This window comes from Canis aureus, chromosome 9 (assembly GCF_053574225.1).
Source record: "Canis aureus isolate CA01 chromosome 9, VMU_Caureus_v.1.0, whole genome shotgun sequence".
Classification (NCBI taxonomy): Eukaryota; Metazoa; Chordata; class Mammalia; order Carnivora; family Canidae; genus Canis; species Canis aureus.
In genome coordinates, this window is record NC_135619.1 from 25,844,583 (window position 1) to 25,869,868 (window position 25,286).

General features: G+C 33.9%; 1 protein-coding gene, 1 long non-coding RNA gene and 1 other non-coding gene across 6 annotated transcripts in view; 2 read left to right on the forward strand and 1 right to left on the reverse strand.

The window, feature by feature from the left end:
* Positions 1 to 24,952, forward strand: part of PRPF39 (pre-mRNA processing factor 39) — a 38,205-nt gene extending 13,253 nt beyond the window's left edge. The window contains exons 1-14 of one of the 4 annotated variants that reach the window (XM_077909179.1): positions 4,782 to 4,909; positions 5,105 to 5,173; positions 5,277 to 5,439; positions 5,568 to 5,686; positions 10,639 to 10,806; positions 16,234 to 16,399; positions 16,866 to 16,973; positions 18,138 to 18,302; positions 18,617 to 18,743; positions 19,105 to 19,373; positions 20,352 to 20,536; positions 23,549 to 23,623; positions 23,855 to 23,975; positions 24,220 to 24,952. In XM_077909179.1, coding sequence (XP_077765305.1) covers positions 5,353 to 5,439; positions 5,568 to 5,686; positions 10,639 to 10,806; positions 16,234 to 16,399; positions 16,866 to 16,973; positions 18,138 to 18,302; positions 18,617 to 18,743; positions 19,105 to 19,373; positions 20,352 to 20,536; positions 23,549 to 23,623; positions 23,855 to 23,975; positions 24,220 to 24,276 — 1,647 coding nt within the window. In that variant the 5' untranslated portion in view covers positions 4,782 to 4,909; positions 5,105 to 5,173; positions 5,277 to 5,352 and the 3' untranslated portion in view covers positions 24,277 to 24,952. Of the gene's footprint in view, positions 1 to 4,012; positions 4,355 to 4,781; positions 4,910 to 5,104; positions 5,440 to 5,567; positions 5,687 to 10,638; positions 10,807 to 16,233; positions 16,400 to 16,865; positions 16,974 to 18,137; positions 18,303 to 18,616; positions 18,744 to 19,104; positions 19,374 to 20,351; positions 20,537 to 23,548; positions 23,624 to 23,854; positions 23,976 to 24,219 lie in introns of those variants that run through there. The other 3 variants (XM_077909177.1, XM_077909178.1, XM_077909180.1) reach the window with 3 other exon arrangements.
* LOC144320518 (uncharacterized) lies at positions 4,746 to 8,322 on the reverse strand. Its single transcript, XR_013386151.1, has 2 exons — positions 8,238 to 8,322; positions 4,746 to 5,609 (listed from the first exon to the last, which is right to left on the reverse strand). It is a non-coding gene; the product is annotated as an uncharacterized LOC144320518 (long non-coding RNA).
* Positions 19,445 to 19,530, forward strand: LOC144321478 (small nucleolar RNA SNORD127). Its single transcript, XR_013387134.1, has one exon. It is a non-coding gene; the product is annotated as a small nucleolar RNA SNORD127 (small nucleolar RNA).
* Positions 24,953 to 25,286: the final 334 nt, after the last annotated feature.

Sequence of the window (25,286 nt, forward strand, 5' to 3'; positions counted from 1 at the left end):
TGTGCATATAGCTCTTTGAGTTTCTACATGTAGTTAATTTGGATATATACCAAGTTAGGATTCTTAGGTCATATACACTACTTCTATTTTAAATTTTTTCAGGAACCTCCATACTGTTTTCTGTAACAGTTTCATCATTTTACAGTCCCACCAACAATGTACAAAGATTTACAAATATTTCCTTTTATTCTTATGTTGTCTTTTCACTCTCTTGGTTGTGTTCTTTGATGCACAAAAGTTTTAAAGTTTGCTATAGCCCATTTGTTTTTTCTTTTGTTCCCTTTGCTTTTGGTATCATTTCCAAGAAATGATTGCCACGTCCAGTATCCTGAAGATTTCTCCTATGTTTTCTTCTAGAAATTTTATATTTTTAAGTTTTTACGTTCAGGCTTTTAATCCATTTTGAGTTAATTTTTGCATGTGGTGTAAGGTAAAGCTCCAGCTTCATTCTTTTGCATGTGAATATCCAGTTTTCCCAGCACCTTTTGTTAAAGAGACTGCCCTTTTTTTGTTGAATAATCTTGGAACCCTTGTCGAAAATCATTAACTATATATGCAGTTTATTTCTTGGCTCTTTGTTCTGTTGGTTTGTTTTTATGCTAAAACCACACTGTTGTCTCCTTCCTTTTGATATTTTTTGCCCCTTTGCTGTTTTATTTTGCCAATTGGAAGTTACTGGTTGTTGTCAAGAATAAAGTGGGACTAGTTAATTGCCACATTATGAAGAATATGTTGGAAAAACTTATTTAAAAAATAACTTCAGTGTATTATTATTTTGGCTCTGTGATTTTTGGAGTAATCAGAAAAATGATTTCCGAAGGGTAAGGATGATATTCTTAATTCTTTTTACAACACTTTAATTGTAGGGTGTGGAATAATTGATAGATGCAGGGGTGTGGTAAATTTGCTGATTGCAGAAGAAACCATTATGTCCCACTTAAGTATGCAATTAGAATAGGGCTGGTCAGTGTATCAACCTAAGATTTTGTTTGACAGCGGCTTTGAAATCAAAAGACAGAAACCAATGACTAATTTGCATATGGAAAATTAATCTTCAAATGTGTCTTTTCTTTAAAGGAAGAGGAGGGATGCTTTGGATGGCTCAGAGATTGTGTGTTTGCCTTTGGCTCAGGGCATGTTCCTGCAGTCCCAGGATCTAGTCCCACATCAGGCTCCCCATGGGGAGCCTGCTTCTCCCTCTGCCTATGTCTTTGCCTCTCTGTGTCTCTCATGAATAAATAAATAAAATATTAAAAAAATAAAGGAAGGGGAAAAGAAAAAAATAGAGAACTTCTTTGCCTTTTTCTAGGGCCTCAAATGGCTTAAACCTGGAAAAGCTTATGGGAAGAGAACTTTATTTTTTCTAGTAGTCTGATATTTTGGATTCTTTTTAACTATGTACCAACCAGGTTTGTTGCTTGTATTATTTCTTCGCAGATGCCTGTGTACTTCTGTCATTTTTTCTTAAATCCCTCTGGCTCTGCCCTGCTTACTCTGCTGCTTACCCTTCTTCCCCAATATAAACCATGTTCATTCTGGTCAGTTTCTCTCTCATCTTTGAATCAATCCTAATTTCTGCCTCTTTGTCTACTGTCAAGAAGATTGTTCCATCAAGTCAAGTGGGCTTTTTTCTATTCTGGAATAATTCATTATTATTATTTTTTTTTCAAAGTTAAGACCCAGTTCTGTATTTCATGAAGCTCTTCTAGATGGATGTAATTTTCAGTTGATTTCTCTAAACTTTGACTTTGTTTCATTTAAATTCTCTTTCTCTTTTGCCTGTTTTTGATAGCCTTTCAATAAATTTTTTTTAAATTTATTTTTTATTGGTGTTCAATTTACTAACATACAGAATAACCCCCAGTGCCCGTCACCCATTCACTCCCACCCCCCGCCCTCCTCCCCTTCTACCACCCCTAGTTCGTTTCCCAGAGTTAGCAGTCTTTACGTTCTGTCTCCCTTTCTGATATTTCCCACACATTTCTTCTCCCTTCCCTTATATTCCCTTTCACTATTATTTATATTCCCCAAATGAATGAGAACATATAATGTTTGTCCTCCGATTAACTTACTTCACTCAGCCTTTTCAATAAATTAATAAGCCTTAGAGTAAAAGGACTTTATCTTATATACGTAGATAATTCTCTACCAGGAATATAATTAGTATTGGACAACGTACATTAGGCCATTAACTTTCTGTCCCCACCCTAACTACCCCCTTCTTTATTTTTCTCTTCTCTCTCCTCCCCCAACTTTTTTTTTTTTTTTTAAGTTGTATTTGAGAGAGAGAGAGCATGCACATGCACGTGCATGAGTGCGGATAGGGGCAGTAGGAAAGGGGGAGAGAGAATCTTCAAGTAGATGTCCTTGAGCGCAGAACCCCATGTGGGGCTATATCCCAGGAACGTGAGATCCTGACCTAAGCTGAAACCAACAGTTGGGCCTCAACTGATTGAGCCATCTGGAAGCCAATCCCCACTTTTTTTTTAATGTTCCATAGACTTGGGGCCCCGGGTGGCTCAGTGGTTCAGTGTCTGCCTTCAGTTCAGGTGACCCTGAGGTCCTGGGGTCGAGTCCCACATTGGGGGTCCCCGCACGGAGTCTGCTTCTCCCTCTGCCTGTGTCTCTGCCTCTCTCTCTCTCTGTCTCCCATGAATAAATAAAATCTTTAAAAAAACAAAAACAAAAACAATGTTCCATAGACTTACCTGGTTATAGTTCTTGCAGTGGCATTCAGCCTCAGAAGGTCTCCTGATTTTACATGTTAAATTTCTCCTTTGTTGGGAAAAATTTTGTTTCACTATATTTTGAAATAATGTTTTAAAATTTGGATTTCATATCTGCTTGACAATTTACAAGATAACTTCAATACACACAAAAAAACTAGAAAGAAGAAAAACAAAAAATTACAATGTGTATTATAAAGATCTTATTTCCTTAGCTTAAAAAGAGCTTGTATGAATCAATAAGAATAAAAATTAGTAATGTAATAGAAAATATGAATAAAGGATGTGAAGACATTTAAGAAAAAATAAAAATTCAGCTTTCTCACAGTTAAAGAAATGCAAATCACAGTGAGATAGTTTCTTTTTAATCAAATGAACAAAAATTAGGTTTTATGATACTTAGTGTTGACAAGGGGAAATGAAGAAATGGACGTTATCATGCTTTGTTAATGGGTTAATCAATTAGGACTTCATTTGTCTGCAAGTAATAGAAAATGTGTCTATTGATGCTAGTTTAAACAAATAGCAACTTATGTTCTTACACAGTATGAAGTGGCATTGTCTTTCTTATTAGTAGCTTGATGATGTCAGAGCTAGCATTTCTTAATTTTTCTTGCCATTCCCATATTGACTGCTTCCAGGACATAAGTTGTTTTAGGTATGTTCACATTCAAACTGGGAAGTAGTAGAACCTTCGCTATTTGTGCCTGCCCCCTCCCCTTTTTAAAGATTTTATGTATTCATAAGAGACACAGAGAGAGAGAGAGAGGCAGAGACACAGGTAGAGGGAGAAACAAGCTCCATGCAGGAATCCTGATGTGGGACTTGATCTTGGAACTCCAGGATCATGCCCTGAGCTGAAGGCAGACGCTCCACTGCTGAGCCACCCAGGTGTCCTGTGACTGTCCCTTTTTATCAGAAAAACAAAATCTTTTCCAGAGCTTTGCAGCAGATACCCTTTTCAGTCTCAGGATTCCCTGTAAGGGGCTAAATATAGTGCTAACCTGACCAAAAACAGTATTTTATTAGGAAGATGATGAGAGAAGATATTGGATAGACAACTAAAAGTGACTTGCCACATGGCTAATGCAATTTTTCTAGAGACAAAATGTCAACATCTTCCCAGATTTAGTATACATGTATTCTTTGATTCACGGTTCCATTGTTTAGAGATCAAGAATGAAATTAATATATTCCTTTAATAGCTAACTGGGGTTTTAAAAGGTGGTTTTGATGATGCCAAATAAACATTTGGAAGATGTTCCTTTTTATTTGTGTTTCCACAGATCATTAACTGAAGACAAACAACTATGCAAAATTCTCACATGGATGAGTACAGGAATTCTAGTAATGGCAGCACAGGCAACAGTTCAGAGGTAGTGGTAGAACAATCTGCTGATTTCAGTACTGAGATTATGAATGTTACGGAAATGGAACAGTCCCCTGATGGATCGCCTAATGTGAATGCAACTACAGAAGAAAATGAAATAGCAAATGCTGTGGACCTTCCAGTGACAGAAACAGAAGCAAATTTCCCTCCAGAATATGAAAAATTCTGGAAAACTGTAGAAAACAATCCTCAGGATTTTACAGGCTGGGTATATTTGCTTCAGTATGTAGAACAGGAGGTTAGTAACTATTTAAATGGGACTAGAAGGGATAGATTAATCAAGTAATATCAGATGAGGTTTACTGTTTTGTAATTAAAGTTGCCTCTTTTATAATTTTCAGGTTAAACTGAATATATGTACATTTTTTAGCTTTAAATAATTTTCATGACATTTGTCCAAGTCTAATATTTGTAATAATTGGTTTGTGTATGTGTGCACATGTGTGTGTATAATCACTGAAGTAAAAGGTTACCTTGCTATTTAATAGTTCCTTCCTTTTGTTTAAAAGGAAAAGACTATAATATGTAGGGAAAAGAGCTGTTGTGTGTGTGTGATTTTTAAATCTGCCATTTATTTTATTTGAGATAATACATTTGGAAGAAATAATAAATATTTTTGTGACAAAAACTTCGAAGATTTTTAAACACCTTGTTTTATTTTCGTCAGAATCACTTGATGGCTGCCAGGAAAGCGTTTGACAAATTTTTCATACACTATCCGTATTGCTATGGTTACTGGAAAAAGTATGCAGACCTTGAAAAGCGGCATGACAACATTAAACAATCAGATGAGGTGCGTACATTACTGAATAAAATTATCTCCATTAGGTACTGTAAGCCAAATAATAACGAAACAAATTTTTTTTTTTTTTTTTTTTTTTGGCTGGCAGTACCTACGATTTATGGTCAAACAATTTTATAGGGTATTTTATTTGCATTTGTCACTCTTGTGGCATTTGTAGCTAATATTTTCTCTCTTTGTTGGCAGGTGCGTTAAACCTCTACAGTTTGTCAAGCTTTGCAGTGCAAGCCTCTGTATTACACTGCAGCTTAACAAGTAGGGCAGGGCTTTTCTCTCACTTACATTTATTTCTCATTTTCCAAACAATATAGTTGGTTTGCTAGTCACATTTGCTACGTCTTATTGCATTTTTGGTCAGACGCTGTCATTGATGCTCTAATGGGTCTGTGCCCTATGGTCTGTAACCCAAAGCCTGCCCACACAACCCGGTCAGAATGCAGGGACTGCTGCGCTTTGAAGATCAAGACTCTGCACGTGGGGATCAGAACATTGCCATGTTCTATCCAACCTCCACCCAAATGGTAATGGTAGATTATTTAAACAAAATTCCAGTAATTAGTATTTCTAAGGTTCACCGGATAACACAGTGTTGCCTCTCTGTTAAGAAATAATTAAATATTTGAAGTACAGTTTGTTGTTTTCTTCTTAGGTGTATCGGCGGGGGCTTCAGGCAATACCTCTTAGTGTTGACCTATGGATACATTATATAAACTTCTTAAAAGAAACATTGGACCCTGGTGATCCTGAGACAAACAGTACAATAAGAGGGTATGCTAAACATTGATATTCAAATGTATTCAAAGTAGAAATAAGTATTCTGATGTTGATAGTAGAACTACTCATGAATGTTAAACTGTTTAACATAGATTTTTTTTTACTGTTTAAAAAAATGATACATGTAATAAACTTCTACATGATTATAAAAATTGTGGATAATAATGTCCTTGTTTCATATCCTTGTTCCTTATGTCCCCAGTCCCATTCCCTTCATGGTTTCTGAATTGTGTGTTCTTTCATATACATACATGTGTACATATTTGATTTTTTTAATGTAATAGAATGTTTTAGAATCTCTCGTATTTTTTCAAGCATTGCAAAAGTATTTTGTGATATCATAGTACTGTATTTTATTTGACCAAATCTTTATTTATAGGAAATAATCAGTAGTGCAGTAAACATGTTTGTAGTTGTCTATTTATGTAGAGCATGCTAGAAGTGGAACTTTTGTCAAAGAGAAAACATAGCTAAGTTTTATCTAATGTATGTTCTTTCAAAAGTGGTATCAATTTTATTTTATTTTATTTTATTTTTTTTATTTTTTATTTTTTTAAAGTTTTATTTATTTATGATAGTTACAGAGAGAGAGAGAGGCAGAGACACAGGCAGAGGGAGAAGCAGGCTCCATGCACCGGGAGCCCGATGTGGGATTTGATCCCGGGTCTCCAGGATCGTGCCCTGGGCCAAAGGCAGGCGCCAAACCGCTGCGCCACCCAGGGATCCCCTGGTATCAATTTTAAACTCCCACAGAATATGAGAGTAGTCATATTTTTTTTTAGTCGTGACACATTCTTTTTAACCTCCAGTGATCTCATTTTTTAATTTTTAAATTTTTTAAGAGATTTTATTTATTTACTCATGAGAGAGACAGAGAGGCAGAGACAGGCAGAGGGAGAAGCAGGCTTCCTGCGGGGAGCCTGATGTGGGACTTCATCCCAGATCCTGGGATCATGCCCTGAGCCAAAGGCAGATGCTCAACCACTGAGCCACCCAGGCATCCTGATTATAGGAATTTTTAAATGTGTTTTTTATTTTTGTTTTTATCAAATTATGTGCATATAGTTTAAAAAGTCACTGTTGAAACTGCTTGTAACAAAAAGCATTCTCTGTACCTCTCCAAGTATTTTAGCTGTTTCTACATTTTTATAATAGTAGCTCTTTCCTGGTTTTTCTCTCTCTTCATTACATCATGGTTTTGTTATGGTAGATGAGATTTTTAGTTCACTTATACCCTGTCTTCCCTTTCTTATTTTTTCTAATATGGGTAGGTTTCAGGGCCTTTTATTTTTCCTTGAATTAATTACTGCTTTTCAACTCTCCTTTTTTCCTATTTGCTTAGTTTTCTTAGAAAACTTACCACTCCCTCCAATAGCTACTTTTGGTAGTAGTATTAATACTGACTTTCCACAATGTACAAATGCTAGGTAAGTTATTTTTTGGAAGCTAAAAAGTGTATATGTCTGGTCTTATTTATGTAATCTGAAAATTGTGAAGGAGAATTCTACTCTGGAATTTGTAAATTGCATTTTTAACCTTTCCTCTTGGTGGATATCCCTCTTGGAACCTTGTCTTCTATAGTCTGGATTGGTTGCTCTGTTCTGTTTCTGCCATACAGCAATTATTTTGGGATTTCTTCTTCGTGGTTCTAGGAAATATCTTTACCTCTTTCCTGGGATTTCAAGCTCTATTTTTGAGACTTTATTAAATCCTGTTTATTCTTGGCTTATGCCTACCTTTATTATTTATTTATTTATTTATTTATTTATTTATTTAGTAAATTTATTTTTTATTGGTGTTCAATTTGCCAACATATAGAATAACACCCAGTGCTCATTCCGTCAAGTGCCCATCACCCAGTCACCCCCATCCCCGCCCACCTCCCCTTCCACCATCCCTAATTCGTTTCTCAGAGTTAGGAATCTTTCATGTTCTGTCTCCGTTTCTGATATTTCCCATTCATTTTTTCTCCTTTCCCCTTTAATCTCGTTCACTACTTTTTATATTCCCCAAATGAATGAGACCATATAATGTTTGTCCTTTTCCGATTGACTTATTTCACTCAGCATAATACCCTCCAGTTCCATCCACGTCGAAGCAAATGGTGGGTATTTGTCGTTTCTAATGTTATGCCTACCTTTAGAGGAGTGTGTCCTATAACTTCTTGATAAAGGATTCTTGGATAGAAAAAAAAAAATAAGATTTTTGTAAGTTTGAAACACCCAGTTGATGGTCCAGTGAGGTATAGAATTTTGAATTGGAAGTAATTTTTCATTATGGCTTTGAAGGCATCTCTCCATTCTCTTCTAGCTTCTGGTGGTATTATTGAGAAGTATGATAACTCTGTGGCTTCCCTTTGTATGACTTGTTTTTCCTCATGGGAGCTTTTAAAATCTTCTCTTTATCTTTGACATAAATATGATTTTACAATGGTATGCTTTGGTGTGGGTTTTCTTTTTGTAATTTACTGTGCTTACTTAATAGACCTTTTCAATCTGTGGTGCTCACGTCTTTCTCTTCTGAGAAATGTTATTGGGGTGCTTACCTGGCTCAGTCAATACAATATGCAGCTGTTCATCCTGGGGTCATGAGTTGAACTCCAGGTTGGGCATAGAGTTTGCCTAAAAAAACATAATAAAATTAATAAATAATGTTATTGTGTATGTTCTTATGTTAATAATTTCCTTCCTGTGGTTTTCTCTATTATTTTTAATAGTTGGACATTAGATCTTCTGTTTTCATCATTTAATTTTTTTACTTTTTACTTGACATATTTTGTTTGACTTTTTGAGGTGTTTCTTTGATACTTATATTGAATTTTTAATATCTGCCATCATTTTTTTTTTAATGTCCAAGAATCTTTTTTGTTTATTGTTCGTTTTCTTATATCTTCCTAGTCTTGTTTCATGGCTTAATAATTTTTTTATTATTTTAAAAAAAAAGTATTAAGTGTTGGAAGTTTTCCTCTGCTCCCAGCACTGTTTCCTCTGAAGCTTTTTTTTTTTACTTGTTTTCATCTCTGACTTGTCTGATTTCTGCTCATGTTAAGATTATATTTTAATAAACTGAATATAAGCTCTGTGTCTTGTATGCAGGGTATTATTAGCTGGCTTGGTGGACTTCACAGTAGGGTGATCAAATGGCCATTCAGGTTTTTGTTGGGGGAGTTCCAGTGGTGGTATCCTTATGCCTTACTACTGTACCAGACAGATTCTCATTGAGGGATCATCTGATCTGCCTGGGGAATGTATACCTCTCTCCTGAAATCCCACAGCTGGGTAGGAAGGGAAGTTTAAGATCTCTTACCATTCCTTAAGGCAACCTTCTTGTAAACGTCCTGTCTTTAGTTCCTTACTTTCTTATCGTACTTCCTCTCCCAACCTTCCTTCCCCCCACATTTCTTAGTGTTTGTTTGGTGCTTTAATTTTCTGAATCATTTTGGGATTCTGCAGGGGCAGTAACATGTATTTTATTGTCTTGAAAACCTTAGGTGCAAACATATACATGTGTACATGCATGCATATACACACTCTTAATCCTTTTATGTATGTTACCATATTTCTCCAGTTTTAGAACATTTTAAAACTTTGTTTAGGATGTCTTTTTATCGTTTTTTTAATCTTTTTTTTTTTTTTTAACTGTGGTTCAGTCTTTAATCTTTTATTGGTGTGAGTCTTGTGCCTGTCTTGCCAAGAATATATAAATCTGGTATTTTCTTCTAATTTTTTAAAAGTTTTTTGTGTTATCATTCATCTGACATTTAAATCTGTCTTAAGACAGATTAACCTTTTATTTTGTCCAACTTTTCTGCATTGATTTAAAATTTCTTTATTATATACTAAATTCTCACATGTATACTCATCTGTTTTATTTTCTTGGAACTATTATGTGACCTATTTTTCTGTTACCTACCCATCACCATACTGTTAATTACTATAGTTTCCTAATTTCTTTTGATACTTTTCAGGAAATGCCCTCTGCATTGGTTTTTTGGTATGTTAGCCGAATGTTAAATGTTAGAATATGTTTCACCTGTTCCAGTCAAAATTTGTTAGAGCTTTGATTGGAATCCTATTAAAGTTGTAGATTAATTCAGGTAGTGTAGTTTTATACCATTAAAAATCCCTCTTACCAAAAAAAAAAAAAAAAAAAAAAAAATCCCTCTTGAATGTATTCATTTTGAAAATATGTACCTAAAAGTTTTATCCAACTGGGATATCAAATCCAATGATTAAAATTGCTTACAAAAATCTCTTGAAATGAGTTAGGTAGTTTAAAAGCACATGGTAGTGGTGGTGGTAGTGGTGTTTGTGTTTTTTTTGTGTTTTTTTTTTTTTTTTTTTTTTAGTAATCTGTAATTTTACAATCAGAAGAGAACTTCTGAAAGTTTTGAAATGTATGTATACTTTTCATTACCTTACAAGGCAGTTGGGTCCCTTCTTGGAGAGTTACTTTGCCAGAAAATGATTCATTAAATTGAGATAAAATTTGTCTCTTCTGCTGTAAATGAATCTATTCAACAAACATTTCAAGTTTCACACATATTTAAGTGTCTGCATTGTCACTCTGTATGTTTGCAATGTGTACGTTTTGCATTATAATTCTGTATAAGATAAAATTACATAAAAGTATACATATTCTATGTTTACTTACTCTTTAAAAAATAGCTATCATACACTTTTCTGTTATTCCTTCTGCCTTTTACTCCCTACTTGTATAGGAACAGATGAATGTAATTTTGACTTTAGTGTGATCTTTTGAAATTTAAAGATAATGTTTTATTTTTATTTTTATTTTTATCTTAAACTGAAGTATAATTGATATATATTAGTTTCAGTTGTACAACCTAATGATTTGATATTTATATATATTGCAAGGTATAGAAATAATATTTTAAAAGTGATTTTATTTTGGAAAGATAACTTAGAGGTAATTTAATTTTTCAGAACTTTCGAGCATGCTGTTCTAGCTGCAGGAACAGATTTCCGATCTGACAGACTGTGGGAAATGTATATAAACTGGGAAAATGAACAGGGAAACCTGAGAGAAGTTACAGCTATATATGATCGTATTCTTGGTATTCCAACACAGCTGTATAGTCACCATTTTCAGAGGTGGGTGGAAAAAATCTGATCATTAAAATATATTTGATTATTCAGGTAATTAATTAGCATTGAGGATTATAATTCTCTTGAAATGTGAGATTCTTTTAGATACAAACAGGAATAAATTTTCTTGCTTGATAACCACAATTTATGCGCTTTTAAATTTTGACATTTTTCCATATACTTTATGAAATGTTTAGGAATTTTACTACTTTTAAACAAATTTTTCTTCATCTATTTTATGGATTAAGAATAATGGGAATTCTATCTAAGACATTTCAGAGTAGATATTTCAGTGTGAAAGAATGAGAATAAAGAACCTAAGTTTAATTATTCTTTGTGGTACTAAGTTAATAGAGTACATGGCACAGAAAGATGCTTGTTTAAAACTTAATGATTTATTTGGGGTTCCTTGGCGTGGGTTCTCTGTGGAGCATGTGACTCTTGATCTCAGGTTTGTAAGATCAAGCCCCATGTTGAGTGTAAAGTTACTTAAAAAATTATTTTTTAAAGATTTTATTTATTTATTAGAGAGAGTATACTAGAGAGAGAGCAAGCACAAATTGGGGGCAGAGGTAGAGGGAGAAGCAGGCTCGATTGAGTTCATAGGCCTTGATCCCAGGACCCTAGGATCATGACCTGAGCCAAAGGCAAATGCCTAACTGACTCACCCACCTGGGCACCCCTAAAAAATAAATCTTAAATAAAAAACGACTTAATGGTGTACTAACAGTACATTCTTGTGATTCATATAATACCTTATAGCAAATGGTGAAAGATGATTTCACATAGTAGGTCTAAATCTGTTTATATTCAATTAAAAGTAATTCCATTTAAATTTTTCACTATGATTTTCTGTCATGACTGGTATCATTTCATTTTTATGCATATTTGAAAACAGCTAATTTTGTGTGATGTGATTTCCATGTTCTGTTTTCTGCTGTACTCAAAATATCCCACTGATAAAGACTCAATGTCCTTCTGGACAAGAAAGATTATATTGCAAGTATTTGCTGTGTTGATATGTACTTGCATTTTTTTTAGCCAACATATTTTCTACATTTTTGCTATAACTTTTATAAGTAGTATAGTGTTAGGGCCTATAAACTTAGGTTCTTTTTAAGTAAGTGTTTTTCTAAATTTTTCTTTACTAAAAAAGTAGAGGACTGTTTGAAGCATCTAAAAAGTTATGTGGATCAATTTGCTAAAGAGAGCAGAAGTTATGCAGATCCAGGTTAGGAATAGGAATTGTGTAGATCTGAATATACTGTCTCTCTTTTTTATGGAATAGAGGAGATGCCCAGGTTTCTAGAGTGTAATGACCTAGGAAGACACTTGATAAAGACCTAAAACTTGACACATGGAAATGCTTGATGAATATTTTTTTGTTTTTTAAAGATTTTATTTATTTATTTATTCATGAGAGACACAGAGAGAGAGAGGGGCAGAGACACAGGCAGAGTGAGAAGAAGCAGGCTCCATGCAGGGAACCTGACGTGGAACTCGATCCTGGGTCTCCAGGATCACACCCTGGGCTGAAGGCAGCACTAAACCGCTGAGCCACCAGGGCTGCCCTGAATATTTGTTGAATAAGTGAATACAAAGGTTTTAAAAATCCTTATGAGGCAAAGAGAATGCCTTCTCCTAAACCAGTTCTTCTAGGATCTACAGTATACAATAAAGTCTATGATGATAAGAATTTTATTTTTGGTAAGAAAAATAAAATATAATTAGGAAACACTTGTTACATAGCATTTGCTGTATGCCAGAGTTGTTCTGAATGTCAGATAATATTTTTAATCCCCACAACAAGCCGGTGAGGTATAGGTACTTTTATTGTCCCCATTTTATGGAAGTACAGTCACAGAAAGATTAAAATACTTGCATGAGGTTGCAGAGTTAGTGGTTGGAAGCTGATTGGAACCTTGATAATGTGGCTCCAAAGTTCTTAGTGTCGTCTCCTCCAAATCTTTCTTTTTGTTGTTAAATCAATATCCCACTGGGTTTTAAAAATTGCATATATGCTTATAGATATTAGTTGATTATATTACACATACTGCTCTTTAATCTGCTTTTTCTTTTAATATATTGACAACCACTATTCTAATCAATGTATGTAGCAAACTTACATGTGGTGTTTAAGTAAATCTTATGACATGACCTACTGCTTTGAGAACTAGTGAAATGTGTTCTTTTGCCTAATACATTCTTCCTGTTTGGTCATTTATTTAGTGCTTGCTATGTAAAGATTGTATGCCATTTAAGTTGAGAAATAATGGCTCAAAGGAGCTATGTGTGAATGGTGTTGGCCCTCAAGCTGGTCAGAAGTATAGAGGAGGAAGCATATGTTTAAAACAAGTGTTCAGGGACACCTGGGTGGCTCAGTTGGTTGAGCATGATTTTCAGGTCTTGTGGAGGTTGCTGGGTTCTGGGATCGAGACCTGGGTCAAGCTTCGTGTTATGCTCCGTTGTGAGTCTGTTTGGGGTTCTCTCTTTCCCTTTCTCTCTGCCCCTCCCTCCATTTGTGGGCATGTGCACTCTCTCTCCTTGCTCTCAAATAAATAAATCTTATAAGAAAAGTGTTCTAAGTGCTGTAATAAAAGTATTTCTGTTGTGTAGGTTTGTACATTGGATGTATACTGATGACATTATCTCTAAGAAAATAGGTAGTTTAAAATTTTCCTTAGCATGAGAGTTTGTGATGTTGATCTAACTAACTTCTCAGACCCAGTCTCTGGTATTCCTAAGCTCCAGACATATGTAAATACTGATAATTTCCCAGTAGGCACTGTTGTTTTGTACTTCTGTGACTGTAATACCTTTTCTATTTGCCATTTTTCTGGTTAACTTATATTACTCAAAACCATACAGTATGCTTAATGTCTTCTGTGTGAAACTTTATCTAGTTTGCCAAAATAGGAAGTCTTTGTTCTGTCATTTGTGCCAGCACTTTGCCTATTTATTTACATTTATCTTTTTTTTTTTTTTTAAGAATTTATTTTAGAGAGAGAGTGAGCGGAGGTGGGGGGATGACAGGAGGGGAGATGGGGAGAGAGAGAGAAACTTTAGCAGACTCCATGCTGAGTGAGCATGATCCTGAGATTGTGAGCTGATCGGAAACCAGGGCTGGAGGCTTAACTGACTGCATCACCCAGGTGCCCCAGCATACATTTAAACATTAATAACACTGCTTTGAAATTATGTCTCTTCTATACCACTCTGTACATCTGTCAGTTTCTGAGACTTATTCTTTTTTATCCTAAATATGAAGGAATAGGGCTCAATACATATTAGACACTCAGCCATTCTTTATTGAATAAATTAGCTTTATAGTAGGAAAGGCTGATAAAAAATTACTGCTTAGTATTAATATTTTATCCCCATTTGAAACAGTTTCTTAGATAATGTAGTCAATTTGTGCTCTGTAAGTAGTTAGGAATTTTATCCTTTTTTAAGTTTTTTATTTGTATCATAACAGTTTTGAGTTTTAATATTTATCTGAATAATAAATCTGTTCATTTTCTTACTATGCTTTTGAAAATTACTTCCTAATTCCTAATTTTTTAAAATAAGGCAGTCTATTTTTTCTCTCCCAGTGGTAAAATGGATCAAGTTTAAGCTTCTATATCCATTGATTCTGCAAAATCTAGATTAGATTCCAATATTATTTATATATATTTGTGAGAGCCTTAAAATCTATGAAAATTGCGGTGTCAATAGCCAAAATCAGTTTTAAGAAACTTGGGGAAAAGCCTGTAAGATTGGAACAGAAGGTACATGTACAAGTATGTCTGATAATTAGAAGAAGTCAGTCTAGGTCAGAATATGAAAGACTATCTAAGGAATTGGATTTTAGCCTGAATGCAGGGTAAATGTACAGAAGTTATTGTGGCAGGAGGGAGATGTGATCATATTTACTATTTTGGTTTCTTTTTTTACTTCTTTTAAAAAATTGTTTCTTTATGAGAGACACACAGGGAGGCAGAGACATAGGCAGAGGAAGGAGCAGGCTCCATGCAGAGAGTCTGATGCAGGACTCGATCCCAGGACCATGGGAACACACCCTGAGCCAAAGGCAGATGCTCAACCACTTAGCCACCCAGGCATCCCTTTTTTGTTTACATTCTAATAACATTTTTGATAGTATTAGGGTTGAGATGGACATAGTGATACTAGAGACTACAAGCCCAGTTTATGTATGTTTTATCCAGTGAAAAATGAGAAGGACATGAAGATGTATTTAGAAGGTAAAATCAATAGGGCCTGGTACCTAATGGAATAGAAGTGATAAATAGGGTCAAAGAGATTCAGAAACTGAGTGGTTGGCAGTACCATTAATCAAGATTTGTGGATAAAAATTACATAATATAGTTCAAGATATTATACATAAGATTCCAAATTTAGATAGTGTAGCTGTTTTACCTCTTCAACCTGGTGTTTTTGATTAAAATTTGCACATATATATATGTATACACACACACACACACATATATAAAGTATGTAAAAGTGAAGTGACTTTTTTTCAAACCACTCTTAGTTTAACCTATTTCCTTGTGCAGAGTTTTGGCAATTGGATAGACTAATTTAGAATTGAGGAAAACCGTATGGGCTTGAGTTAAAGTTTTGAGAGTCATCATAGTATGCTTATTATTTTTGTATTAATTAGATGGGTTGGGAAGGAAATGAAAATAGTTGAGAACAAAATGCTAAGTGGAATCCTTGGCAGTACTAACATTTAGAGACTGATAGGAAGGGAGAATCCTCAGAGATCAAGGATTGGTCAAAGGCTTGGAGGAAAACCAAGAGAAATGTAACTCAGAGCCAAGGCTTAAGAAGGTGCCAAAAAGAAAGCATGGCTAAAGGCCTTAAGTAGTGAGGACATTCATAGGGTATAGGCTGTACTATGAAACAGGTGTCCATTTTAATTTTGCATGTAAGAGGCCCTGGGTGACTTTAATTAGGGCAATTTCTTTGGAGTGTTTGGCACAGACACAGATTAAGGAGTAATTAGGAGGTGGGGAAGGAACTGCAAACATTTGTTGATCATTTACAAATGATCATTTATATTTTACATAGGGATTATATTTAATTTTAAAGTCATTTTGCAAAATAGTATTGTGCCATTTTACACATGAGAAAACTAAGACTTAAAGAGGGAAAAACTTCCTTTAGGTCAATTTGAATAACTAATAATGGAGAGAATTAGAATTTGAATTTATGCTCTCCAGGCCTTCTCCATTCTACTGCAAAGGCATGAAGGAAATGAAGATGTCTATAGATTGTTTCATCAAGTGGTAGGTTTTTACTATAAAAAAGGAGACTTTGGTGTTTTAAATCAGAGTTTTTTTTGGAAAAGAAATATGTAGTAGGAATTGAACATGGGATCTAAAATTATGCTTCATATATAGGGCATTTATTTTTATTGGCTTCTTTTAGATTTAAAGAACATGTACAGAATAACTTGCCTAGAGATCTTCTAACTGGCGAACAGTTTATTCAGCTGCGAAGGGAATTAGCTTCTGTAAATGGACATAGTGGTGATGATGGTCCTCCTGGTGATGATCTACCATCGGGAATTGAAGACATTACTGATCCAGCAAAGGTAACCAGACTTACTGAAAAATCCTTCAGTGTATGAGAAACTAGACTTTGTATTTCTTGACTGCATGTGTTGGATGATTTGTGGCTCATATAAAATTAGTTTCTGATTAAGGCAAGTGGGAATTCTTGAGCTTTAGTGTGGTTTTAAATACAGATTTAAGGTAAGAGAATCTGTTTTACTATGAGAGATACCTTAAAAATGTCCTTAAAAGGGACATTTTGTCTGTGTGATGATCTACTAGTCCCCTATTAAACACAAACACACACAGAGAGTGGTTTATTAGGAAATTCTGTTATAAATTTTAGTATTGTTAATTGTACTTTGCACATAATTGTTAACAGTTTAAAACTTAACACTATTTTAAGATTTTAAAGTAGATGTGGATAATACTTAAATGAAAGCAATAATATGAAAAATTTCAGTATATAACTTGTGTGATTTAAATTTTTTTCTTTTTCTTCCCAAGCTAATTACAGAAATCGAAAACATGAGACATAGAATCATTGAAATTCATCAAGAAATGTTTAATTATAATGAGCATGAAGTTAGTAAAAGGTGGACATTTGAAGAAGGTGTAAGTGTTTTTGTTTTGTAATAGGCTTCAAAATATAAAGATAGGAATAATGTATTTTTCTTTCAGTTTTGAATAATGTCTCTACTACTTTTTTTGTTCAAGTAATAACTTAAGATTTTTGCCCCATTTACCTCTAGCATTATTAATTTCCCATAATCAATTTTATCATTTTTCCATTGTCAATTTTAGAATCTTATAGAATGAATTCAGATTTACTTGAGTTGCAATATACCTATTTAATCTGAACATTTTATTACAGTCGTCAGTTTTTAAAATCAACTTGAGTTCATACTTTATGTACAACAGATGCACCCATTTTAGATGTAAAATACTGTAGTAAAATGAGGGTTTCCCTCCACAGATTCTAGTTCTTAATTTGTTTTTTAAACAGCTTTATTGAGAAAGAATTCACTTACCATATAGTTTACCCATTTAAAGTATACAATTTCAGTAGTTTTTAGTGTATTCACAGATACATACAGCCATCACTATGGTCCATTTTGGAACATTATCACCTTACAAAGAAACCCCTTACCTTTTAGCTGTCATTCCTCTACTCCCTCACCTGTCTGTTCTACCTCTCATTCCCAGTCCTAAGGTAGCACCAACCTTTCTCTTTCTATAGATTTTCCTGTTCTGGCCTTTCATATGAGTGAAATTATTATAGTATGTGGTATTTTTGTGACTGGCTATGCGGTTTGACATGTATATGCACATTACAGTGCATCACAGCAATCAGGATATGGAAGTAGTCTGTTATCTCAGAAAGTTCCTTTGGCCCCTTTTCATTTGGTAACCCTCACCCCACTCCTAGTGCTAGGCAACTACTGGTCTGCTACCTGTTATATAGTATAATTGTTCAGTTTTAAAATACTCAACAAAGGAAAAAATTTCCTCAACATAAAGGAAATTTTGTAGTGCCATTACAGTTACTAAATAAATGGAAAATACATTCTATTTCTTCAGTTTGTAAAGCCTTAAAAATTTTAATTTTAAAAGTTTTGCCATGAAATATGGTGATTAAAATTTTTTGGCTCACCATAATTACACACATAATTTAGATAATTTGTATTGTTATATGTTCATGCATTTTCTGGTATTGGTATTGATTTACTTTCATTCCTATGTCATACTTTTTTTTTTCCTATCGTACTTTTATTACAGATTAAAAGACCTTATTTTCACGTGAAACCATTGGAAAAGGCACAACTGAAAAACTGGAAAGAATACTTAGAATTTGAAATTGAAAATGGGACTCATGAACGAGTTGTGGTTCTCTTTGAAAGATGTGTCATATCATGTGCCCTCTATGAGGAGTTTTGGATTAAGGTAAGAAAATTAGATGCTCTGAAACTTGAACATATTATAAACATTGATCTAGTGACTAACCTTTTTTGTACTTCTGTTGAATGTTGTTCATATAACTATATCTGTTGCATTAGGAGATGGTCTGCTTGCAACCAGATTTGACTGCTGCATATGCCAACCTCGTTGCCTCTCTTCGTCCTTCCTTACAGAAACTAGTCTAGTGGTTCAATAAAGGTGCTGAATGGGTTTACAAATAGAATTTTATCGTTCTGTCACATATTTAATGGCTTGTTCAACTGTAAATTATTCAGTATTTCCTCTGTTTCTGTATGTAGTATGCCAAGTACATGGAAAACCATAGCATTGAAGGAGTGAGGCATGTCTTCAGCAGAGCTTGCACTATCCATCTCCCAAAGAAACCCATGGTGCATATGCTTTGGGCAGCTTTTGAGGAACAGCAGGGTAAGAATGAGGAAACTCAGTTGATATTTTTTGGATTTTAAGTTACTTCAGGATAAAGTTGAAGGAGTTGAGTCTTGGGATGGTGTAAAGCAGAGGTCAATAAGCTTTTTTCTGTAAAGGGCCAGATAGTAAATTCTTTAGGCTTTACAGGCCATTGCTCTCTTTTCTGATGACTCTGCCATTATATCCCCAAAGCATCTGTAGATAATAAACAAATGAGCGTGGCTGTTTTCAGTTTTAAATAAAAAAACAGGCAGAGGGCTGAATTTAGCCTGTGGACTGTCATTTGCCAGTACCTTGCTGCATAAAGGATATCTCAGAGATTTAAACAAAAGCATAAACATTTAATTAACATTTCTAGGTAATATTAATGAAGCCAGGAATATCTTGAGAACATTTGAAGAATGTGTTCTAGGATTGGCAATGGTTCGTTTGAGAAGAGTAAGTTTAGAACGACGGCACGGAAATATGGAAGAAGCTGAACATTTGCTTCAGGATGCCATTAAGAATGCCAAATCAAATAATGAATCATCATTTTATGCTATCAAACTAGCCCGACATCTTTTTAAAATACAAAAAAACCTTCCCAAATCAAGAAAGGTGCTTTTGGAAGCAATCGAAAGAGACAAAGTAAGTATTCGTATTTTAGAATATCTTCCATAAACAAAACAAAACAATGGCCGTTGTTTGTTTTCTCATTTTGGCAACTATGATGAAAGATTTGCTCTGTATGTAATATATTTTATTACTACATGAAGACAGCAGTCCCTCTAAACTGATGTTGCCATTGTTTAAAAATGTTTTGAAAAAAAATGTTTTGAATTAAAAGGTTGAGAAAATTAAGATTATTGGATTAAAAAGTGTTGCAGACATTGTGACACTTTATATTTCCCTCATGTTGAGAAATTTTATAGCAAATTTACTGATTATTGTAGGTAGAGAGCATGGGAGAGAGAATACCTTATAAACAACTATAACAATGAGATTCTCCTCCTCCAAAATATTTCACTTTATTAGTCGATTAAAGCCAGTGTTTTTTATATTTTTCACTTTTTTAGATTTTAAGCTAATGCCAGGGCTAAGACACAGGCTTATTTTTTATTTATTTATTTATTATTTTTTGATTGAAGTTCAGTTTGCCAACATATAGCATATCACCCAGTGCTCATCCCATCAAGTGCCCCCCTCAGTGCCCATCACCCAGTCACCCAAGACACAGGTTTGTAACAGTGTGTTTCCAGCTGCAGTTTAAGATGATTATAGTTGTAAAAATTTAAATTACTGGGAACTGTAGAAACCATTTTTTGATGCTTCTTTTATATTTGGCCTGGTAGGCCAAGGCTCATTAAACCCAAGATAGGATATAGGCTTTTAACTTACAGGTATTTAACAGTTTGCATTGTTTGGGAGATACTAGGATGATGTCCTTACTTATCAATGTGCTAATGTTTTTTTCACCTGTTTTGATGTATGCTCAAAACGTTTAGTGTGTTACATTTTAATATGATTTTCTTTTCAAATTTAGACATTAAAATGAAGGCATTTTAAGTATATATTCTAATTAAAGTATCTTAGAAATATTATTAATTGATACTGCTTTTTACACAGGAAAATACAAAGTTATACCTCAATTTACTTGAAATGGAATATAGTGGTGACCTCAAACAAAATGAAGAAAATATCCTAAATTGTTTTGACAAAGCTATACATGGTTCATTACCTATTAAAATGAGAATTACATTTTCTCAGAGAAAAGTGGAGTTTCTTGAAGATTTTGGTTCAGATGTTAATAAGTAAGATCTTAATTATATATTATCTATTTGTATAGTAAATGAGCATTGATAATTTTCGATGAGAGTTTGATGATTAGTACAAATTAATATATTGTTAAATTTAAGATGTGTGTCTAGGTTATTTTTTCCTTAAATATATGGGGGGTAATTCAATTTTGCAAATATGTATGTGTTTAACAGGATATATAGTTTGTGTTTCCTTCAAAATTGTTTTCAAAATTTTAGCATGGTAATGTAAACAATGAGAGATGGCAGGAAGCAGTAATTCCATGAAAAAAAGAAATGGATCAAGGATTGAACCCTAAAACACAAACAGTATATATAGGCCATGAAAAGTGGATGGGATTAATCAGAGATAGGGATGCTGTTTTATTTCTGATCAGAGAAAATAGATCTGGTTGCACAAATCATGCCTAATGAACTCATTTTCATACATTTTAAGAAGCTGAAAGTTGAAGGTAGCAGAAGGATTTTACTCTAGGGCATTTGGGAAAAAAGCTTATGATTTATTTTTGCAAAATAGAAGTATTGATTAGAGTATTGCTGCTGTTTCATTCTTAACTGATTCTAGTAGGCAACTTATCCCAGTTCTTCTATCTTTTCTAAATACCCTATTACAGAGTGATTTCCATTGAAAACAGTTCTTGATAAAATGAGGATTATTTATGTGGCTGTTTTACATATGTTTGTATACATTTTTGATGGCTGAGTAAAATTTTAGTTAAACTAAAAAACATTTTAACATAATTTTTAATACAATTGTATATATGTGCTTGACATATTAAATCTGTTATATGAATTATCTAGTGTAAAATATGGAACAGTCTAATGAAAGTATAGATACTGTTTTGTTGTTTGTTGGTATTGTTCTTTTAATAGATGAAGAGAGGCTTAAAGAGATTAGAAGTTTTTCCAAGGTCAGTTAGCTCTTATTACATTGTGCAACTGGGATTAGAATTTGCTTCAGAGTCTGTGCTTCTAACCACCTGGGCTGTATATTTAGTGTCTTTGTTTTGTACTGAAAAAGTACACAAAAGAAATGGGAATTTAATTCTAGGTTTTAGTCTAGTTGGGTGGTTTGATGATCAGAGGAAATAGGTATATGAGGTGGTACTGTTAAGGCTGTGATTTCTGTGGATCAGAATGGATTTGTCATCCTTCGCAGAGGAGATGAGGCTTCATTTAGTTACTGGATTCTGACAGAGGATAAAATGGTGGAAGTTAAAGTTCATTTAAAAGTAACATCTGGTTAATGGAGGGGTTTTGAAGTAATGAGTATGAAGTTGGTTGTGCTATGCATTGAACACTAGGCTGGGTTGGAGCACATGCAGTACCACAACTGACGGTAGGAAGCTATTCGAGTTTTGACTGAAATTAAATGACATAGTTAAATTTGGCAGTAATATGTGGACAAATCTGAGTCATAACACAAAGATGCCAGTTAGGCCCCTCAAAATACAGAGGTTCTGCGTATCAGGTTTTAAAGATTTTTATAGTTGAGATTTTGAAAAGAATTGATTGAAAAATAAATGAGCTTAGAAGTTAAGGTAGCAGTATAATGTATTGGTAAGAATTGGTTTAATTCAGACAAATACATGCTTAAATCTTTACTGTGCCACTATTTGTGTATTTCTCAGTTTTCAAATTTTCTCATGTTATGATTGAATCTCTCATCACCTAATGCACAGGTTGTTAAAAGCCTTAAAAAAATTAGTACATTTAAAGTGCTTGATGAGTAAACACTTTAACCAGAGATTGCTGGTATTAACAATTTTATAGTGTCTTGAACATTTTGGAATAGAGTTACTGGTTGTTATTAGATGTGTATGTATGCAGGCTGCTCAGGGAAGTTGTATATGCATGTAAAGTGTTAATGGTCATTCCTCAGAAATGTTAATTATCTGTGTTCAAGTTTATGATTACCTTAAAAATAAGGACATTTGTCTTTATAAAAAAATATTTCAGAAAATGGTAAAAGGAAAACAATCTTTAGGATATTACAGTCAGTTTGGCTTCAAGTGACATCGTTTTTGAAGTTCTGAGTTCCAGGTGAGACTTAATACACATATCATGTTAGAATGTTTTTATTTAATAAGTTATCTTAAAAAAAAAAAGATTTATTTATTTGAGAAAGAGAGCATGCAGGGGAGAGGGGCAGAGGGAAGGGGAGAGAGTCTTAAGCAGACTCTGTGCTGAGCACACATCCCGACACATGGCTTGATCTTACAACCCAGAGAGCATGACCTGAGCTGAAACCACGAATTGGATGCTTAACCAACTGTGTCACGCAGGTGCCTCCTGAAAATTATCTTTTTAATCAGTGATAACAGTTAAATTGTAGTTTTTTTTTTTATATTGTAGTTTTGTATTAGTTTTAATTCAGTTTATCATATGGCCAAAGTTTAAATATATTTTATCCTGATATCAAGGATCTTTAATAAGCATTGTTAAATTAGATCTCAAAAATATGTAAATTACAAAATGGTCAGGACTCCTTTGCAATGGACAAAAACACATTCTCAAGGTCACTATCTTAGTTATATAATAATTTCCTAGGCAGGTGTTCCACATGTGTTAGAAATGATCCCAGAGATAGCTCTTGACCAATATCCCATCAGCTTCAGCCAACTGTAGTATAGAGAACAGGCATTTTCTAGTAGCTCAAAAATCCCAGGACCGACTAAACGTTTTGGTTTGGGTCATAGGCTCACGCTGAACCAATTCTTGGTCAGGGTATATAGTACTGGCCAGTCCTGAACCCCTGAAGCCTCATTTTGAATCACATGGACTGAGAAGGAAAGTGCAGAGTAGTGGTTTCCCAAAGGAAATACATTGGAAAAGGTAGCTAGCTGGGAGGTTTGCTTACTGGTTCATCTCACCAAAAAAAAAAAAAAAAAAAAAATCAATGTTCATTGCAACATATTTTTATTTCCAAGTGGAAATAAGTCTAAAACTTTATGAATTTAACAATTTGATTTTTGTATATTCTAGAGGATTTTTTTTTCCTTTCAGGCTTCTGAATGCTTATGATGAACATCAAACACTTCTAAAAGAACAGGATTCTTTAAAAAGGAAAGCAGAAAATGGGTATGTAACTCCTTGAATTGGGAAGGGATGCTTAAAAGACATTTCATTTCATATTATGGTAATTTAAATAGTTTATATTCACGATTTGAAAAAAAAATCATACAAAACTGAGTGATTAAGAACTTTACTAAAACAAATGTACATAGATACAAATGTACACATTCACCCATTTGTTTTAAAAGTACTTACCTGTTGGAATTTTGAAAGTTTCTTTTTTGTCCTTTTATTTAGATCAGAAGAACCAGAGGAAAAGAAAGCTCACACAGAAGATACAAGTTCATCATCTACACAGATGATTGATGGTGATTTACAGGCAAATCAAGCTGCATATAATTATAGTGCCTGGTATCAAGTGAGTTCACATAATTGAATTCTTTGTGCATAGATGTTATTAGAAAAGCATAAATTAGGATAGTTTTTTTTTTTTTTAAAACAACTACTTCTATTCCAGACTGTATAATTGTCTTTTGTGGTTAAGTCTTAGAATTTTAGCAGTGAACACATGCTTGTTTTCTTAAACATATCCTCTTTAATTACTTTTATAAATAGAATTCAGCCAGTTCTAGCATGCTAACATGTGTGCTTTTTCCTTTCAGTACAATTATCAGAATCCTTGGAATTATGGACAGTATTACCCTCCCCCTCCAACCTGATGAGAAAATATATCAGATGGAATTTGTGAAAGATATGAAATTATTTTTTTTTAATGAGGGATGTAAACATAGCATAAGCTTGTTGTATTTGATAACTTGTCTTCCTGTTTCTGTGTAACATGATTTGTTTAGTAATAGGGGAAGAAATGTCACTTATTAGCTTACCACAGATACTATTTCCTACCATTTATAAAATTTACTTTTTATTGGAGAACTATTTTTTTGATTTTTGCATTAAGTGGTCTAGAATTCTTTTGCAATGCATTTGCAACAGAGTTTTGTAGCCTTAAGGGGTAGGAAAAAAATAACTGACTGTAAATCATGTCAGTGTAGTACAAGATTCTGAAAATACATAAGGGCTGGTTATTAAGGATTTACCTCTGTAAAAAAAAAATGGATTTTTAAACTTTGATGACAAGGTTTTGTCTGTTTCAATTATCCTTGTGAATTTGGATCTAACTGCAGAAAAGATACACTATTAAATACTATGTCTTGGGATAGAGATTATAAATGAAAAGGAATGTTTGCATCCCTTTTAAAAAATGAAAATCATATCAAAAGTATGCTGTTTCAGGAGACTTTGTATTTAGAATATTCATGTAAAACTTGTGAGCAAGCTTTCATTTTGATCAAACTGATCATCTTCATTTTTGTAATAAAACTGAAGATTCCTCAATGAATTGTTATGAATTTATTGGGGGGGGGGAGGAGGTGGATCACCTAACAATATCAACTTTATTAATCATGATTAGTGGTTTATTGGTTTAAGTATACTTTTTTTGAACTTAGTTATCTTCTTGCCAGGATTAGACCATTTAGCTTTTTGCTTCCTCAGTTTCTGTGCTTGTTTTCTCATTATACAGAAACATTTAAAGATTTTTTAAAGAGGAGGGGCGCCTGGGTGCGGCTCAGTTGGTTGAGTGTCCAACTCTTGGTTTCGACTCATGTTGCTATCTCAGAGTAGTGAGATGGAGCCCCACATGAGGCTTTGTGCTCAGTGGGGAGTTTGC